The sequence below is a fragment of the Selaginella moellendorffii genome, unplaced genomic scaffold (genome assembly GCF_000143415.4).
Source record: "Selaginella moellendorffii unplaced genomic scaffold, v1.0 SELMOscaffold_66, whole genome shotgun sequence".
Lineage (NCBI taxonomy): Eukaryota > Viridiplantae > Streptophyta > Lycopodiopsida > Selaginellales > Selaginellaceae > Selaginella > Selaginella moellendorffii.
Window position 1 is genome coordinate 776,577 of NW_003314327.1, and position 19,410 is coordinate 795,986.

At 44.3% G+C, this 19,410-nt stretch overlaps 5 protein-coding genes across 6 annotated transcripts; 1 reads left to right on the plus strand and 4 right to left on the minus strand.

The window, feature by feature from the left end:
* Positions 1-264: 264 nt before the first annotated feature.
* On the minus strand, positions 265-2,419 carry LOC9649677 (ubiquitin domain-containing protein DSK2a). Its single transcript, XM_002985253.2, has 7 exons — positions 2,155-2,419; positions 1,328-2,071; positions 1,067-1,272; positions 894-1,007; positions 771-829; positions 597-709; positions 265-532 (listed from the first exon to the last, which is right to left on the minus strand). Exons 1-7 carry the CDS (start codon positions 2,375-2,377, stop codon positions 381-383), a joined length of 1,611 nt encoding a protein of 536 aa, XP_002985299.1. The 5' UTR covers positions 2,378-2,419; the 3' UTR covers positions 265-380.
* Position 2,420: 1 nt separating this feature from the next.
* Positions 2,421-3,630, minus strand: LOC112340554 (putative glutamine amidotransferase-like protein C13C5.04). Its single transcript, XM_024659189.1, has 6 exons — positions 3,439-3,630; positions 3,265-3,383; positions 3,093-3,197; positions 2,849-3,019; positions 2,738-2,769; positions 2,421-2,676 (listed from the first exon to the last, which is right to left on the minus strand). Exons 1-6 carry the CDS (start codon positions 3,608-3,610, stop codon positions 2,463-2,465), a joined length of 813 nt encoding a protein of 270 aa, XP_024514957.1. The 5' UTR covers positions 3,611-3,630; the 3' UTR covers positions 2,421-2,462.
* Positions 3,631-9,821: 6,191 nt separating this feature from the next.
* Positions 9,822-10,724, plus strand: LOC9649678 (transmembrane protein 50 homolog). The gene is made up of 4 exons (XM_002985142.2): positions 9,822-9,993; positions 10,056-10,146; positions 10,260-10,412; positions 10,477-10,724. The coding sequence occupies exons 1-4, from the start codon at positions 9,864-9,866 to the stop codon at positions 10,520-10,522; spliced, it is 420 nt and encodes a 139-aa protein (XP_002985188.1). The 5' UTR covers positions 9,822-9,863; the 3' UTR covers positions 10,523-10,724.
* A 4,580-nt stretch (positions 10,725-15,304) lies between these two features.
* Positions 15,305-16,756, minus strand: LOC9649317 (equilibrative nucleotide transporter 1). The gene is made up of 2 exons (XM_002985255.2): positions 16,243-16,756; positions 15,305-16,091 (listed from the first exon to the last, which is right to left on the minus strand). Exons 1-2 carry the CDS (start codon positions 16,724-16,726, stop codon positions 15,349-15,351), a joined length of 1,227 nt encoding a protein of 408 aa, XP_002985301.1. The 5' UTR covers positions 16,727-16,756; the 3' UTR covers positions 15,305-15,348.
* Positions 16,757-17,533: 777 nt separating this feature from the next.
* LOC9649680 (reticulon-4-interacting protein 1 homolog, mitochondrial) lies at positions 17,534-19,391 on the minus strand. 2 transcript variants are annotated; one of them, XM_024659081.1, is made up of 8 exons: positions 19,159-19,391; positions 18,848-19,075; positions 18,588-18,661; positions 18,330-18,489; positions 18,160-18,279; positions 17,995-18,103; positions 17,721-17,943; positions 17,534-17,645 (listed from the first exon to the last, which is right to left on the minus strand). In XM_024659081.1, the coding sequence occupies exons 1-7, from the start codon at positions 19,351-19,353 to the stop codon at positions 17,756-17,758; spliced, it is 1,074 nt and encodes a 357-aa protein (XP_024514849.1). In that variant the 5' UTR covers positions 19,354-19,391; the 3' UTR covers positions 17,534-17,645; positions 17,721-17,755. The 2 variants fall into 2 exon arrangements, with proteins under 2 accessions (XP_024514849.1, XP_002985302.1); XM_002985256.2 differs by having other exon boundaries at positions 17,541-17,650.
* Between the last annotated feature and the right edge of the window lie 19 nt (positions 19,392-19,410).

The window sequence follows — 19,410 nt, forward strand, 5'->3', positions numbered from 1 at the left end:
GCTGCTGCCTCCGCGCTGCGCTAAACTCGGGGGATTGAGTATGTATTCTCTGCACTCTGAATCTAAGATCTCCATTCCTTGCAGACGCCAATCCCAGGTATGCTATTCTTGCTAACCTAAAAGTGAATATATATCAGACTATATAGCCTAATTTATTAAATTCTGCTAAATTTTACAAACTATTAGCTTATATTTTTGAGAAAGCGGGACCAACTTTCATGCAATCCAATAAAATGCAAATGTGGCGCATTCAAAGTTCAAATAGAGGTTATGGAATGCCATAGAGAATTTATAGAAAAAAAGAGAAAAGAAAGCAATGAGACCAAAGACATGTAATCATGCCCCTCTGATTTTTTTTTTGTTTCGATTGAAATCTCGTCTCAAGGATTTCCTAGCAGACGCTCAACAGCTGCATGTACATTGCCATTGGTTGCCGACAAGGCGCGGATGTTTTCTTGCGTGTCATAGAAACCCATGTCTTGAAGTTGCGATAGCTGCGTCGCATACAGTTCCTCCGGGGGTAGAGCGTTCACTGCCAACACAAAAGAAAAACACGATGTACAGCACTGGAAAAACAATAAAATCAAAGTACAAACCTTCGGGAGTCGCACCAAAATTGCTTCCAAGGCCGCCAAACATTCCTAGCAACGAGTTTAAATCGACATTGCCAGCGGCTCCTCCCAAGCCTCCTTGCCCCAAGCCTTGGTCCCTAAGAGAGAAGGAAAACGGTGTAAGTAAACCATAGAGAGTTTTCAAGAGTGACAACTTACTGCCCTGGCTGCTGTCGACCCAGGTGGCCTAGCAAACTCTGCTGGAGCGCAAGCATTTGCTGTGACCACAGCGTAAACGAGAAGAAAGTTAACGATAGAAAAGGAGAAAAAGGAAAGAAAAACCTGTAAGCTCTCCGGACTGGTCATCTGCTGGAGAAACTCTGGGTTTTGCATCATTTCTCTGAACTGGGGGTTGGCATTCAGTATGTTCCGGAGCTGCGGATGCATGTTAAGGACCTGCAAGGATCACGAAAGCCATGACTGCATTTCAATCATCAATCCGCAAACACACAGACCTGCTGAACGTACTGGGGGTTGGAAAGAACTGACTGCATTGCCTGTAGCATTCCCGGGTTTTGCAACATCTGCTCGATCCCTCCCAGTCCTCCAAGCCCACCCAGCGCGCCCAGGCCTCCAGCGTTACCATCACCCATGCCTCCGAGAAATCCCAAAGGCGGAAGCGTACTGAGTTGTTGTCCTGGGGTGGTGGTCGTCTCTCTCGCTGTACAAGACCAAAGGAAGTCAATGGAAAGCTCGAAAGAGAAGGAACCAAGTACCCGCGGGATTCCAAGGATTTGGAAGAGGAGCGGTGTTGGGAAGCACGGTAGCTCCCGTCCCAGCCGCTGGTGTTTGGTTCGGATCGCCAGTCCCGGCCGCTGGCGCCGTGGTAGCCGCTGGAGCTCTTCCCATCAAAGCGGCAAAAGGATTGGCCTGAGCGTCGGCTCCCTCGGCCCCGGTGCCACCCATGGTGGCGGCATTGAGCAGCGGCTCCTGGACGGTCTCATACATCCTCCGCAGCATGTTGAATCCCTCGGGCGAAGCCTCGATGTTGCTCATGGCCCGGTCGGTGTTTCTCATCATCTCCCTCATGAGCTCCGGGTTCCTGGCGGCGTCGAGCGTCTGGCGGAGCGTGGCGGGATCGTTGAGGATGTGCGCCAGGTCGGGGTTGCGGTCGATGATCTCGCGCATCTGCGGGTTGTTCATGATGAGCGTCCGCATCAGCTCCGGGTTGCTCATCAGGCTCTGGATGGCGGGCATGTTCATCATCTCGCGCATGAGGTTCGGGTTTTGCATCAGCTGCTGCTGGACCTGCTGGAACTCGGGCAGCGTCGTGGCGGTGCCCAGCGGCGCCGCGGCCCCGCCGAAGAATCCACCGTGCATGTTGGCCCCAATCCCGCCGGGAGGAGCTGCTGCCGGGGGAGCCGCTGCTGGGGATGGCGACGCTGGCGATGGAGCGGCCGGGGCGCTGCCGGGAGGCGGGGCGCCGCGGACGAGGTGGACTGTGTGATCGTTTTGTAGATCTGGAAGAATTTCGCGAGGGGAGAAGGGAGGAGTAAATACCCTAGCCAGAGAATCCCAGAGAGGAAAATTTCTTGCGGCTTACCGTAGCTGTCGAGGGAATTCTCATCCTTGAGCACGCGTCCCTTGTAGATTAGGCGCTGCTGATCGGCCGGGACCTCGGAGCGCTCGACGAGGAGGGATTTCAATCCGCGGACTGTGCTCTTGAGATCCACCGTGACCGAGAACTTGGTGCCGTTGGAGCAGCGAATGTGAACCGTGGCCGCCGCGCTGGGAGCTGCCGTCGTCGAGGCCTCCTCCGCGCTCATTGCCCTATCGACGATCTAAAAACCCTAAATTGGCGAGAAAAAAGGAAAAGTCTACAAGGATTGGAAAAACTTTTTAGGGCGTGGATTACGGGCAGTGGATATCCGCCGTCGATTGGGCATCATTCCATAGATCACCCATGTAGAAGTGGAGGATCTTTTCTACGATCCACTCGTAGTCCGTCTCGTCGCCGATGGATTTGAGTCCTTGTCTCACGATCTCGTCCGTGACCCACCCATTTTTCCTGTCAATCTTGAGCAGGAATTCCAGGACTTTGGGATGGTGCGAGTAATCTGGATGCCTAGAGCACGGAAAAACGATCAAAACCTTTCCTTGCATTGTCTAAGACAGAGGGAACTTACCCACAGAAAGTGAGAAAGTGGTGAGGTTTGTACTGTTGGTTCCACGAGAGCGATCGTTCGATCGATCCAGATGAGTGTTAGAACCAAGGAAAGCACTCTTAGTTTGCTTACCAATGCCTGGTACTGAGTTATATTGTTGGAAGCAAGCACCCAGAAGTCCGGAGGAAGCGAAAGGATCGCATCGTTGTGATGGTAGTGAAGCTTGAACGATTCCTTGCTTGTTTCGAATAGCTGCCTGGCCAAATCGGTGAGCTTGGCTTCTTTCACGGACACCTCCGACCCCTGCCAAGCTGAGTCTATTTACTCAGTCCTCCGAGAGCCAAAAAGGAGAATAAAAAACGAAGAAAGAGTCTACCTTTGGATTCGGAGCCACGGATCCTCCAAAAGCAGCAGCAATCGCTTGATGCCCAAAGCTGATGCCGCAGGTCTTTACCTTGTTCTTGTCCAGCCATAAAATTTCCTGTTCCAAAGAAAGAAAGAAAAAGAAGGATTGGCTCTTTCATCGACGTGAAAGCAAGCTTGGAAACCTGAAGAAGCCGTCTGATCCATGGCTTTGGCTCGTACACGCCGCTGAGAGAGCCCGAGATGAGAACCCCATCGAAATTTTGGACTCGATCAGGATATTGGCGCTCCGTGACATCGAAGCCTGCATGGATCTGATTAGAGAACACGAATTTCGCCGGCATTTGTTCCTGCTCAACTGGTAAGCGTGATCGATGAATGCGGGATCAAGCGCGCCGCAACGTGATCGAATGCCGCCTGGAGGAGCGCGAGATAGGATCGGCACGATTCCGAAGCTGTGCTGGGCAGATGCTGCGCCAGATGCTCGCATTCGTAGAGCGCAATCCGGACTGCTCGGCGTCGCGACCACATCTAATACCCTAAATAAAACAAAAAACCCTAAAAACAGGGGATTTGGCTATGGCCTATGTTTCTTGTGCCAATGCCGCCAATGCTGATGCTGATGCTTTGCCATGAGCTCCAGCAGCTAAAGGAATCCTTTGAGCTCGCGTATATGGTTATCTGCTAATACTCTCATTAGACTGGTGTGATAGAGTTCTTCTCCTTCTCCAAAAGACATGCTCTTAGCTGCTGCTGTTTCCATTATCTGAGCCAATTCTTCCACATATCTAAGCCTCTTTAGGAAACAGAAGAAGGCATGTCATTTATTTCAGTCCAAGTACCTGAATGTAGATCATACGAGAGACTACTTACCCATGGCCAGCTTGACCACGGAAGTAGACACAAATATCGAGTCTATGAGTAATGTGATCACCTCACCAGACTCCACAGTAATTTCCTCAATTCTGAACTTACACTTCCGTTCCACATTGAACCACACCATGTAGAGCTTTCCCCTCCAATTACTAACAAGGCAGACCGACTCACCCTTCTTGACATTCAGACAGAGATTTGTATATGCAACAGAGTCACTTTGCAACATCAAACTGGACAGCATGGGTACAGGAGGAAGCCGAACACTTCCTATGACCATGGGCCATGTTTCACAGCACACCGTTATAGTTTCTTATTAAACTCATAGCATCGTGGTAGTTTTAATTTATATGTCTTATGCATTTGATGAAATCTATGTCATTAAATTTTGACAAGTTTTCTAGCATGAAGGAATAAAAAAATTAAAAAGACCATATCACATATTATTGTGATAATTTTCCTCAAGTCAATACTTTTTACACTATCTCTTATTAAACCACAAATAATAAACTTTTTGTGCGGTTTGATTTAGGTATCTAGAATATGCTTGAATATTCTAGGATATTCTATTATCTAACAAACAACTTTATTATTAAAAATACTAAATATATCATTAAGCAAGCCAAAAATTGAATAAATTATTAAACTTAGACCTTTTTTTTATATATTTTAGATTATTATTTTCATTTGAAAAACGTATTAGGTAAATCATAAAATCACAACATAATGATATAATTGATATTTCTTGCATTGCCTCACCTTTAAAATATATTCGAAACTATAATTAAATAAAGGCTTGCTACTAGGGTGTGTGAAAATTCCAGCAACTTCATTTGATTTTAGTACATTATATATTTTTGTGTTTTCACTTTTCATAAATGTCATTTTTGGTTTATCTCTCATTTCATGCAATAAATTATTATATATATATATATAGACCCACACACACACATGCGTGCACACATTTTTTATTACAATAATTATTTTGTGACTTTCTTGGACGATAGTATCTATTAAGTGGTACACTTGACCATAAATTTTAAAATAATATGGTCTATTATGTATTATTTCAATATTCACCACATAATGCCAATGCCAATGCATTCTTATAATTTTTTTCTTTAGCTTCTTTAAATTCTCTTGATATAACGTTCCATTTAGCAATTTATAAATCAAAATAAACTATTTAAAGTCGTGTGTTATTGCTACACATCCACCATAACAGCATTGAGATTAGATTTTGTTAAATATATTTTGCAATAAGTATAATGTTTTTGTGTAAAACTAATGTGGTCTCTTAAGTATTTTATCTTTATCCCTTCAATGTTTTCTTTAACATCCAAAGTTAAAGACTTAATAGAGTTTATATATGTGTTTTGTATTTATTAAATATGTGAAGTATTACAAGTAATATTTAATTTTCATGTCACAGATTTTTCATTTTTTTCACCAATTGAAATGTAATAGATTTTCTACTACATAATTATATTGTTAAGATCAAAATAAATATAGGCAATACATTATCAACTCACAAGCAGTAGATAACACAAATAAATAAAAAAAAATATTAACCAACCAATAATAAAATAAATACCACACTGTATAAGATTTTAATTTTTTTTTCAATTATTTAAATACATTTTTCATTCTATTAAAGCACTAGCCTAACAAAAAATAGGTAGAAATAAAAAAAAATTGCCTTACATGAATTATTTATCAAATCTTTTATGTCTTCTTAGTTCTTTTACAAATAAAAAATCTAAAATTTCCTTGTGCTTCTAGGATAGTAATATTTTAAAAGAATTTTGTTTTCAAGCTTGTAAGGTGCTAAAGATTTTTTTCATAGATATACTTTAAAAATACCACTTTATTCTCTAAAAACATCAATTGATAAATATGTTTTATTATATGTTCTTTATTTATTTGTAGACTTTTTTCTTTGAAAATAATTTCAAGTAAAATTTACTTTATGAAAACTAAACAATTTTTTTGGTTAGTGTGGTTTATTATCAAATGCAAATCCTACAATTAATTCTTTTATTTAATGTAAATGTTTTTAATTATATTTTGATATTTAGCATAGCCTTATATATTGATCTTGTACACCAAAATAATCCCTAACTATGCCATAACTTTTAGATGCATTTTAACATATATTTAAATATCTAAAAACTTGATCCAGCTTTTATAACACTCCCGGATTAAATGATTGAGTTTAATCATTTTTTCTTAGTTGAAATATATATATTTTATATATTTGTATTTGTGTATATGAAACTTTTAATTTATTTTAGCTAAAGAAGTTTTGAATTAATTTACCCCAAAGTTTTAAAAATTCTCATTTGAATCTATGTACTAACACATCTTTTATGTGCATGTGTATGAAGATTTAGATCTCGATAAAAAACTATAGTGATCATTTTTACATCTCAATAAACAATATATATATATATATATATATATATATATATATATATATATATATATATATATATATATATATATATATTCTAAACAAACAAATAAAAATAAATTATTATTCTTAGGCAAGTATGATTTACATACAATATTGTTAAATTAAATTAAGATGTAGTAAAGAGATTTTTAAACAAAAATTCATATGAATGAAAAACTTTCTTTTAACAACCCTTGTTTTGGCTATTAATAAATATTTATAATATAAACTACTTTATTATAAAGGTTTTTTTAAACAACATCAAAATGGCATAACTATAGAAATTTTAGATATTGTGTTTTTAAATGTAATTGCTTATCCTAGTTTAGCATATTTTTTATCCCATAACAATATAACATTTTTTTAGGGATAATATTGTTCCAAACTTTGAAAAATATTACACTTTGAATTATTGAGAAGCCATCCCCGAGCTAGAAAATAAAAAAAATTAATTAACAATTTTAAATATTCATTTATAAAACTTACTAAATATTGAAGTTTTTTTGTTTGGGCCTCAAAATGATGTTATGCTTATAAATTAATGAAACATTGATCAAAATTAGAAAAATTTAGTTTTTGATAAAAAATTAAAATTTTGCAACTAGTTTTATTCTAAAAATAAATGTAAATATAAAAAAATTGTATAAAAAGTTATTAGGTAGTTTTTAAGTCATTTCAAATACATTTATATACATATCTTAAATGGTGGCAAATAATTATGGAATATAAACTTTAAGTGATCGGATTGTTCAAGTTTAAAGTTTATCGAAGTTATAACGTATTCTTTCCGAAAGATTTTATTCATGTTACTTACAAAAGAAACTAATATAATAATCTACATATGAGTTCATCCATAAAATTTTAATTTTTGTATTTGTTGTAAGCTCAGAAAATTTTTATCATTTGATATAAACAAACAATTTAATTTATATGCAGTGAGTGAGTTTAATTAAGAAAAAATTGATTCTTTTGCTTGCTCATAGTTGGCATATGCGTGCATCATAATGAAGAGCCAATAGTTATATATACTAATTAATTATTTTTTTACACTTGTAAAGTTTTATATAATGATGTTTTTCATTTTAGTTCATTTTAGTAAGTTTAACCAAGATATTTATGAAAATTATATTCCAAAATAATTAATAAAAATGATTGTGTATTTACTTGCATAACAATCATAACTGATCAACATTATGGTTCAATTGTCATATTGTGAATAGAAAAATAACTTTCAATATCAATAATAACTAATTTATTATATTAATAAATAAAATAATCTATTTATAAAAATATAGTACATAAAGTAATAAAAAATTGTCTTTTAGTAGGGATGAATGTTAGCTTATAAGTACTTTATTCCCAATATAATAGCCAATTTATAATGAGTGGATTATGCTAGTTGTTTTTTAAGTGATTTATAGCCTTTTTTTTAATCATGAGACTTTATTAAATTTACTTTAAATTTCTCTTTATTTTTATTTCCAGTTTTACTCTACTTTTTAAAAATTCTTTAACATCTTTAAACTTTTCTATATTTTAGTATTAGGAAAAAAAATTGTGTATGAGAAAACAATTTTCGCATATATCTTTTGAACTTCATAGCTCTTAATTAACATTAAAGAGAGTTATAAGCATTGGGAAATACTAAATAAAAATTTGCATGTATGCCTTTATATTCCCAAAACTAGTATGCTATTTTTTATAAAAAAACAAGAGTATTTAAAATTTGAAAAGTAAACAATTTCTAACAGAGGTGTGATATCTTTGAGTAATTTATGCAGCAATTTGCTTTGGTTTTTATATACCTTTTACTGATGATGGGCAAAGTGTATTATTGAAATCATGAAAAACTAGCTGCTAATGGATTTGGAAGAGGAATTAAAAGTTTAGAAAGGCCTTAAATACTACCATTCATGCGTTGCTTTCAAGCTACATGGCTATATCAAGCGTAATAGCAAGGAATTATCCTTGAACATCAACGTAAATCCAAGTTTATCTTTCTAAGCTACCACATGTTCACCAACAATGGTGATACAGCATGTAGTCATTGGACAAACATGTCCCTTTCCCCTCAAAGGAAGTCCCGGCACTTGTCCAAGGTTTTCCAGGCATGCATAGGAACAGTGGAAGCTGACTCTCATTCATGGCTCTTCTTGTTGTGAGAAGTTGGTGGAGACCTTGGAGGAACAGCCACCTTGATATGGAGTTTAGGATAGTCACAATGTGAGAGGATTACTGCTTTTGTGTCAAGCTTCCAGACTGAAACAAGCAGATTAGCCATTGATAAAAAATTCAAGACCATAGATACATAATTTTTCAAGAAGATAGTTGCTTACGACAAATTTCACACTTTGGGATTAGGATAACATGATGAATGCAAACACAGATGAGGAGCATGGCCAATTTACCTTGAAAGAGAGGGCAGCCTTATTTGATGGGATATGTGTTTGTTACTTATAAGAAGATCTTTACATGTCAAGGACCTTAAGGACATATTACTTTATTCCTCAGAAGAGATTACTTCCATGGAGAGCTGTTTAATGTTGCAAAAGCACATGTTCGAGATGAGTATAATGTGCTGGCAAGAGTGGGACGAAGAACTCATTGCCCCTAGCTGCACTTAACTTTGAAGCTACTGAGTTCCACTACTGCTGATTATAATTCTAACCCTACTTTTTAGGAAATATTTCACAGTCATTAACCCTGATTAGCAAGTTGAGATCATCCTAGAGTATATGGCAAATCTCAATTATTAATTGCTAAGTCCCATCCATCAAAGCTTAGAGTATGGCAAACATATTGAAGCATATGTTGAGAAGATCAAGATGGTAAGGTAGAAACTATTTTCTTGTTGTTTTTCTAGGAAAACTATGCAAATATGTGAGATAAGCTCAAACCTTCTACCTCAAATGCCAATTTTGAGGATCTCGCTGAAACTCTAGTTCCTTGAGAAGAGACAAGTGAGTTTTTATTAAAATTGACTTTCTCAATTTAATTTAATTTGATATTATTATTACATGTTTTAACACACATGGTATTCAGCCTTGATTACAAACGAATTAAAGAGAAGTTTAACAGCAGAAAATTGAAACCATTGATATCCTAGAATATACTATATTCCTTACACTTACTTATAGCAAACTGAAAAGGACATGTGGAGCAATGGTCACAAGCAGAGAAAAGCTTTGCAACCGGCAAAACTCCAAGTCCCAGTTGTGTGGAAGATGGAGGCTTCTGATCTAGATACAACCTTAAAAAAAAAAAAAAGTCGATCGAACATTTCTCATTCTTTCTATGGATGAATGCCACGAGCAAGTAGAGTTGCTCCATAAGTACATGGCGAGAGTAGAAAACTAGAGTAGAAAAAAAGAGTATGCAATAGCAGAACATTCTATAATGGAAGGATTAGGGCTCTAGACCCGAAGTAGGGTTCTTTTCCCAAATTACGATCGATCGATGAGGAGCGATGTGTGGAGCGCACTGGGCCCGTCGCTGGCCGGCGCTGTGTTTGGCGCGGGATGGTGGTTCTGGGTGGACGCCATCGTTTGCAGCAATGTCACGGTGCCCTTTGTACAGTATTTGCCAGGTCCGCAGCTAGCTCTGGCTCTTTCTGTGGTGCTCGAATTTGTCCTTCTCTTCCTCTGGCAGGGATCTGCGCGTCGCTCGCTGCGCTCATGTTCAATTGCGTGAGACGAGAGGAGCTTCAGGATTACTCTCCCTACGATGATGAGAGCTGCAGGTACTTTGCGTGATTTCTATCTCTTTAGCTTTGTTTTGTGCGATTTCTATCGATCTCTCGAGCTTGAGTTGGACGTCTAGATATGAAGGTAACCAATTGCTATGTTTTGGCAGATCGAGGGCATGGCTGTTCATCGCCTACGTTGTTTCGTTTGTGTCATTGGCTGGATCCGTTGGAATTCTCATCCAGGATTCTTTGCTTCCGACTGGTCCTAGCGCGTGGACGGGCGTGGCTGGAGTGTTGCAATGCTTCTTGGTACTCGTGAGGTAATCAAACACGATTTTTCATCTCGTGCCTTAAGTTTTTGGAAAACTTTCTTCTCGATTGCAGTGGTCTCATATTCTGGACTTCAAGATCGCCCTCTGATTACTACTGAGACAATGTGATTCTAAAGTGTAAACTAAATGTGAAAAGCGTTTTTACCAGATACATCCAGGGGATAGCGAGGGTCAAGACTGAATCTGAAGGTCGAGAGTGTTCGATCCACGCTCATCACACCATGGTGATGTTTCATTTTTGATACCAAAATTTACCACATGGGTAACTATACATCAATTTAAACTTAACACATTGGAAAATCATATGGGGTTGCTACGATTGCGACACCTTATATAACATTTTATTTGAGGTTCTCTTTCACTGTCCGATTGAAAACCACTTTTGTCGTGACAAGCAGATGAGAGGAAGCAACGCCAGACGAGGCCGAGAAAGCAGCTACACCAGAACAAAGTTGTGACAACGCCAGTTGACAAGTCAAGGAAGTAAACGCACCTAGTGTGGAGGAAGAACCAAGACCAACCGAGGTGGAGAATCCAACAGCAGCAGAAGATATTCCAGCCAAGGAAGAAGACGCAACGGCCGCTGACCCTGAGGAGGCAAAAGTTGATCCTGTGGAAACCACTCGATCCTGTGGAAGCGGCCACAGATCTTGCCACTTCCTTTGCTGAAGGAGGCAAAGTTGTCACGGCGCTTGTAGTTTGGATTTGGCCACGTCTTCCCGCTGCCGTATTTGCTAAACGAAGAGCCGCCAAGCCACACGAGAAGCTCTCGTCCGACGGCTTGTACTTGGCCAGCCGTCTTCGTCACGGCAAAGCGAGGCCCCCGATCCGCTGGAGACTCGGTCGGCGTGGAAGAGGTGGCGGCAGTGACAGTGCTCATATGCCGGCGTAGTACCCCCGAGTGAACTTGAAGCAGTACTCCCTGTAGCTCGTGGTTACGGAAGAGTTGAAGTGCCCCCAAACTGCTTGTTCCATCCAGTTCCAGCGGTAGTGTTAGAGCGGGAGCAGCGGGAGTAGCGGGAGTAGTGGTGTTTGTGACAGCAATCACAGCATTGGCAGCGCTGCTCCACGAAGAACCACCACTCGACGTACTTTGGTTCCACTCGTTGGTTGTTCCATCCAACCAGCGCTCTGCGGTTTCCAAATCTGCTGCGAGCCAGCACCGCTTCTCCAGCGATTGCGGCTGCTGGCCGTTGCCTCCGGCGGCATTTTGGTTGTTCCACTGAGAATCCCGCCTGATCCAGCATCGCTATATCCCGGCCCTGCCCGAGCTGAGTGGAAGATCAACGCAGACCTGCATTGCTGCTGCTGCTGCTGCTTCTTGGATGCTTGATACCGCATCCTTGTCCAGCGCCGCCGCTGCCGCGCGAATCCCCGCCTGCTTAGTACAAATATCTCTGCAAGAATATTCGAGAATAAGCCCATAAGCCTAACAAATATACTTTTTTTCTAAAGGCATATTCTGGAATAAACCCGTTGACTCTTAGACTGTAAATACTCAAATATTTAAAAGAAAACAAACAGCATGGAAAAACAAAAGAGCATCCGACCAGATTCAATGGGACTCTTTGCAGTGATGGCATCCACGGCAAAGACCTGTGTCAACTTCGAAGCGCCCCGTCGTTTCGGAGCATAAAGGACTGGATGTAATACAGATCTATGCACACACCATCGGCAGGGAAGCAAGCAGGAGTAGGCTCGTCATCCATAACCATGTCTTTGGCCAGCTTCAACTAGAACACTAGAATCCCCACTCTGTCACACGCACCATCGCTAAGCCCCACGCCCCGCAGCGATCCCCCTCACTCCGCAACCAGGCGTCGAGCAATATCAACGCTGCTGCTCTCCAGGTCTGCGGTCCCAAAGCTCACTGCGTCCCTCAATACAATTCTCACACCACCACCACTGCTGCTGCTAGCACCACTAGTGCTCTTCACTCTCTCGAATGAGAGTGCCAGGAGCTGTCCCCACGTACTCTTTGAAGCCCAGGTAGAATCGGATCCCTCGACCGAAGCTGCCATCGGCCGAGGCGGCGAGGAACTGAGCACTCCCTGCGGCCAGTCATGCCCGACCACCGTCCTTCCCATCTTCACGTCCGCTGGGCGATGCATGAGATCCAACATGTAGAAGAAGCCGCTCGCGTTCATCCTCACTGGAAAGGCGTGCGTGCTAGGGTGTGTTCCAGCTGATTGAAAGCATCGCACCCAACGTCCACGCCCATGGCCTCGACGCACATCATCTTGGAGTTGTCAAGCACCAGGTACTCCTGCTTGAGTCCCGAGTTATAACCACTGTCATCCCTTGGGAGACACGTTCCTGAAAAGGACGAGGTTCTTTTCGTTGTGCTCAGGCTTGCCTTCGAGCTTACAGCCGATAGTACAGCCTTCTCTATTTTTGGCTCTTTTTACTAGGTAATTCTGTTTAACCAATCATGTGGATATGTCAATTTTTTATTGTGCTATGGATTTTAAAAAACAAAATCTTTTATTTTACACATCAAGCTTGTATGGAAAAGCGACTGGCTTGCTACTGCTCCCACTACTATGGATTTGGCGGTGGAGGTTGCGTACGAGAGACGTTCGGTCTACCTTCCAGGTGCAGCAGAGGATAGCGTCCCTGCTTCCTGGATCCGACTCGGTGAGATCCGACGCAAAATTTGCCCTGTATGATTGGTGGTTGTTTAGTGATATCAACCAATGGATACAAAATTCTTTACCTGAGCTAGTAACCGATGCGGGGCCCGAGGCTTTGCATGACGCATTGTCGCCACCTCGTCTCAGAAGAGAACCTGGAACGCCAAAGTCCAGCCAGACTCGTCGAGAAATTTTCCAATTGTGGGCATCCTGTCGAAACGAAGCATATACATTGTCATCTGATAAACATGCGTCCAAGTTTCAGCTTTCTGTACTCACCACACCACTCGGAAGCCTGACAGTAGTAAAGGAACGTCAATCATACAGGGTTTTGCCTCGGATCTCACCGAGTCGGATCCAGGACGCTATCCTCCACCTGGAAGGTAGACGAACGTAGTTGCAAGACATAACAAGTATATCAATAAACTTTGATAGTGGAATTATAGTAATCAAAACTGTAATCAAAGGCAAGCATAAACCTCATCCTTTTTCAGTGTCTAGACACTAAAATTCCCTATGTTTATTGTCTTTTAGATATATTGTTACTCTTTTAGAGGTCTAGAGTTTTTCTAACATATCTAAGTAAGTGGATTCAAGCAAAAAAGAAGGTGCTATAGATCTTTCACCAGCGGAATCAGATATTCTCGATTATGTCCAGTTCAATGAGAGGAAATTTGTTCTTTTCAGCGTTTTGATCTTTATTCTTAAATCTTAAATGTGAGATATTATCTATAAAATTAGCTTATGAATGTGGGAGAAGAAAGCTCCTTCCGAGCTCGAGGTGAAAGAACTGTGCTTTTGCAAGCGATGGCAAGTGCTAGTCTTTCTTTTCCGCAAGGAGCAGGGACCTCCACCCAATGCATACGACGATGCCGCCGTGGATTTGGAGGAGAAGCAGCCAAGCGCCAGCCCGTCTACAAGCGATCGGATCGATCGGCGAGGCTCCTGGAGGCTCTGGTGCGGGGAGATCGATGCAATCCATCACGAGATGGCTGTGGCGACCATCCAAGAAGGGCCTGTGGATAACGAGAGCGAGACGTGGAATTGCCAGGCTTGGATTGAGGAGGCGCTCAACACTCTCGCTAAAGGAGGTTTCTTCCGGCTGGTTCCAGGCGCTTTGGACGAGCTCAAGGCACGAAAGTGACCGAATATTCCAGCCATTTGAACGAGAATTCCGTTAGTAAATATTCCTGAACACCTTTTCTGTTAACCTTAAAAGGATGTGTGTCACCGTTGACAGGTTAATTAGGGCTTCGGACATGAGCTATCCGGCGCCATTCGTTCGCGACGCTACCGCCGAGCACAGGCACACGATCATCCTTCTCCACGGGCGTGGAAGCAGTGGCACCGAGCTCGCCGAGGAGCTGGAGGAGACGCTGGGCTCGGGCAGCGCCAATCTCTTCCAGCGCTTCCCGGGCGTGCGCTGGGTGTTCCCGAGCGCGCGCCCCCGCTGGTCGAGCGTCTTCGAGGAGGAGATGAGCGAGTGGTTTGACGCACCATCGCTGTGCGATATAGGGTATAAGCAGCACCTCCAGGTCGAGGGCCTGCGCCAGTCGGTCGACTTCCTGCTGCGCGTGATCGAGGAGGAGATCGATCGCGTTGGGAGCGCGAGCAAGGTGGTGCTGGGCGGGATCAGCCAGGGGCAAGCAACGGCCTTGCACGCGCTAGTCTGTGGGCGACACAGGCTGGGAGCGTTTGTGGGCGCCAGTGGATGGCTTCCCTTCGCTGATAAGATTGAAGAGGTTCTGGCCGATCATGATCAAGGGGAGGACGCGGACTCGAGGCCGATCGCAGTCAAGCGCGTGTCCGAGTTCTTGCGAGGCGAGCTCGGTCTAGAGGTTGAGGATTTGGGCGATTCGTTTACGAGTTTGCTGGCCACGCCGGTGTTCTTGGGCCACGGCACGGATGATAACCTGATCGAGTTGGATCTGGGAAAGCAGGCCCGTGATCTGCTGACCAGGATGGGGATGAGCGTCTCGTGGAAGGAGTACGAGGGCGCGGATCAAGACGGCCACTGGATCAAAGAGCCGGAAGAAGTTGATGACATCGTAGCGTTCTTGAGTGACGCGCTCGAGGACATTGTCAAACAAGGTTGAATCTTAGTCAATTGAAAATTCATTAACTACCAACATAATGAAGTAATTATAAGCGGGGATAGCTCACTGAAGATCTGAAGGCCGCGTGTTCGATCCACGCTCACCGCATTCCTATTGTTCTACTAACCTTATTCTGGAAATTATATTTGGAGAATCAACGTTGTGCATTGTATTGAGAAATAATGTACATACAAATCATAGCACCCAAACCCATCCCACTATAGAGCCAAGGGAGAGTCCGGCCACGAGGAACACAACCAGTAAGATCCCAGTCGTCTCGGACTCCTCCACGGGCACGAGCTTTGGTGCCTTGATCATGATCGCGCTCGTGTAGTATCCATTTGTGATCCCCAGCAGCGCTGACACCAAGAACACCGGAACCTCGGTGCCAAGTATCCTGGGCCCATGGAGGCAGACGAAAAACACTGGGAAGAAGATCAGCCTCGCGATGCAACCACCAATGATGGCTTTCGGGTCTTCGATGAGGTAGACCGCCGTGATCGACTTCCCGAGGAGGTCGCAAACGTTGTAGCAAGCGATGATGAGAACCGGGAACCAGTCGCCCAGAGCCGCCGAGTGGACGTCCTCGGTGAGGGAGCCGGGAAAGATTGAGAGTGTGATGAGGTAGACGAGAGCGAGAGACAGCAGCAGTCCTTTGTTCTGGCTCCAAACCCGATGGAAGCTCACTCGTCGATGAGGCGTGGAATCGGGTAGGAGAAGTGAGTCCGAGACTTCCTCTTGCCGTGCTACTTTAGTGGAGTTCTTCTTGAGGTGGTAGCGGATGACGGGAAGAGTGGTGACGAGGTTGTAGGAGACGAGGCAGATCACCATGAAGATGACGCTGGTGATGAAGTAGACGTTGGCACTGCTGCGAAGGCCGTCGGGTGTGGAAGGCAATGCGGCCTTGGTCACAACTCGCAGGCACGAAACTAGAACACCTGTTTGAAAAAAGGATAACTTGTGAGAGTGTGAAGCAAGTTGCAAAGAAGAAATCGTAAAACACAGTCACACAAGGAAAATGAATAGAACTAGACGCAAATCTCAAACAGTAGAGTGACAACGATCTAGCGAACACTATGGCAGACTTACCCGACGCAGCAGTGCCGGCAACGAGCGCTTGCATGTAGCGCTCCGGTAGCTCCCCCGCCGATCCCACAAGGCTGCCCTGGACGAGCGCATCGGCGAGCCCCGTGACTCCAGTAGCAGCGATTGTGATGTAATGCGTGGCGCTGGACGGCTTGCTCACGCTCTCGTCCATGATTGGAACGATGAGCATCATGAGGAGGAAAAGGACGAGGCCCAGATTGATCCGGATCCGCGGCTCGATGGCGCCGGCCTTGAATGTGAGGTAGAGCAGCAGCAGGAGGGCCGGGAACATGTAGAAGATCGAGAATACCCGGTCGATGTGCGTGCCAGGGTAAAGGAAATCGAAATAATCCACCGCTGTGATGAAGGCGTTCCACGGCAGGAGGAATCCGGCGCCAAGGATGAAGAAGCTGATGTAGGCAAGCTTGAAGTGATCGCGCGGCTCCTTCTCATCCTGGAAATCCAGCTTCTCCTCGTCGCTCTCCATCGCGTCAGACGAATTCTTGGAAGAACCCTAAAATCTGGGATCTAGGGCTTTGAAAAAATTATATTTTGGCCATGAAGAGGAGGGCCCCAACGGCGTCGTGCGGCGCCAGGCGCGCAATCACTCCGGGTAAGAAATTCGTGGCCGCTGCAAATGACGCGCAGCCAAATCCCGTCACGCCGCCCCTCCAGCAATCGACATCGCCCGAAATGCCGCTGCCAGAGACTGGATCCAAGCGGAGGAGGATGAAATTGGGGGCTGCGAGCAGGGATTCTACCGCTTCGTCTAGCCGATCGATTTCTTCCAGCGAAGTGGTTTACGGGAGCCCCGTGATGGGCCTGGCAGTGGGGCGTTTCAGAGATCGGCGCAAGACCAGGCCAACGGCCACTCTCACCACGATCGATGGGAACGATTGTTTGACTTTGAGGCCTGCCATGGCGTCCGTTCGCTGGCTGAGCTCGTCCACCCTGGACAGGAGCTCCTCCAGGGATGGCAGTGGCGACAAGGAGAATGAGACTAGCTTTGAGTTTCCATTGGCCGGAGGTGAGGGAGGAGGATCGATCGAGCAAGCTGACAAACTTTCTCCAGAAACTCTGGAGGAGACAAACGTTTTTCCCGGGACTCTGGAGGAGAATCTCTCGAGAAACAGCTCGACAAAGTCCTGGAAAACTCCACTATTAACTCTTCCAGGAACTCTGGAGGAGAATCTCTCGAGAAACAGCTTGACAAAGTCCTGGAAGAAGCCACTTTTAACTTCTCCAGAAGAGAATCTCTAGAGAAACAGCTTGACTTTTAACTGAAAAGGAAGCGTTGGCGATTTCTGGAAGATGGATTTATTTGCAAAGAACCTGGATGACGAGAGTTCTCTATACGTAAACTCTGGACAAAATGTACAAGCTGCTGGGCTGAGCGTCGGAGTCGACTACTCTGATCAAGAAACAAAAGAAACACGAAGAGATTTTAGAGCTCTGACAAGGTAGAGAACAAAACAACTTACCTTGTGTAAGTGCATTATTTGGAAAAATCCTTTGCTTACTCCTGCTGGACTTGGAGCACCACTTTGCCCTGTGAATCCTTGTTTTCTCTCACCGTTTGAGCTTTCGCGGCTTCATCCAAACTGAAAGTTTCTCCGACTGGGATCTTGAGGCGTCCTTCTTTCGCAAGCCGAGCTATTTGTTCTAGGCCTTCGGCATCCGTCCTCATGATTATCCAAGAGTAGTCTGCGCAGGCTCGAATGTTAAAACGTATGCTGAGGAGAGATCAAGCTTTACCAATGCCATGCGACTGAGTGTACTGCATTCGCTTCCGCAAGAGCGTCGCTGTCGCAATGCCGCCTCCAACAATGAGGCCGTATTTATCTGCCAGTTTCACTGCTTCTCCCTGCGACGAGTGCTTCGTTTGAGCACGAGGAGGCTATAATCTAAAAAGAGATTCACCTGCAGCGTCATGTAGTGACCACCACGCTTCAGCACGTTAACTCCAAGTGCTTCTGTGGTCTCCACACCGATTGTGTCGAGCACAGCATCGAATCGCCAGGTAAGTTGCTCTCTTGTGTTCTGGAAGCGTAGACGTTATTCGAAAGCTTTGTAGTAAAGGTGAGTTATACCTCGGAAGTGTAGTCCACGATAAGCTCGGCGCCAGCTTCCCCGACGCGACTACAACTTCGCTTGCCACAAGTGGCAGCCACCGAGCAGCCAGCAGCTCGAGCGAGCTGAATGGCTGCTAAGCCCACCGCGCCTCCCCCGCCCATGATCAGCACCTTCTGCCTGCACCCCAAAGTCTAAGATTGCAACTGCAACAGCCATATCACAACGAAATGATAAAACCTCTGCTCTCTCATTCATGCTACACGCAGAACGTTTACCCGCTCTTCATTCTGGCAGTGCTCCACAGTGCTCGCCACGCAGTCAGTGCAGCAAAGGGAATGGCAGCTGCTTCCTGGCACATAGACACAGCAGCGTTTAGTCAACAAAGCAAACAAGTGCAAAGTCAACAAAGCAAGGGGAAAAACAACGCTAACACGAAGAAACAGCTAGAAAACGGAACACCGAAGCATGGAACCAAACTTCGCGAAGAAACAGCAAGAAACCAGCAAAAGAAAAAAAAAAAAAAAACATCACATACCACATGAGTGAGTGACTTTGGCTTGAGGGCAAGCTGTTCCTCTTGGAGTATCGCGTAGTCACTGTAAGTACCTCGCACAGCAGTCGGGTGAAGCGCTCCAAAGACATGCTGGCCTACGTGGAGCCGCTTCACTCCATTGCCGATGGCCACAATCTCTCCACTCACATCTCTTCCCAGAACGATTGGAAGAAGAGGCTGGAAAAGAGACCTCCCGTATCCTTCTCTCATCTGTGACAAACAAACAGTAATTAGATGTGATAGAATTTCACAAATTTCTGGTGGAGATTGCTACGCGCTCGATCGTTTCTTACCTTGATATCCAGAGGATTCACGCCGGCGGCGACCGTGCGGACAAGCACTTCCTCGGCCTCCAAATGCGGCACGGGCACATCCTTGCGCAGCTCCAAGACCTCGGGGCCGCCGAATCGCGGCAGCACGACCGCCCGGCATGTCGAGATGCTCCTGCTGTGGCCACGGCAGTAGGGCGAAGCGAGCCAGCGCCTCATGAATCGATCGCGAGGAAGAAATTTAGGGTTTATGGCACTGAGCAAACAGAGCTAAAA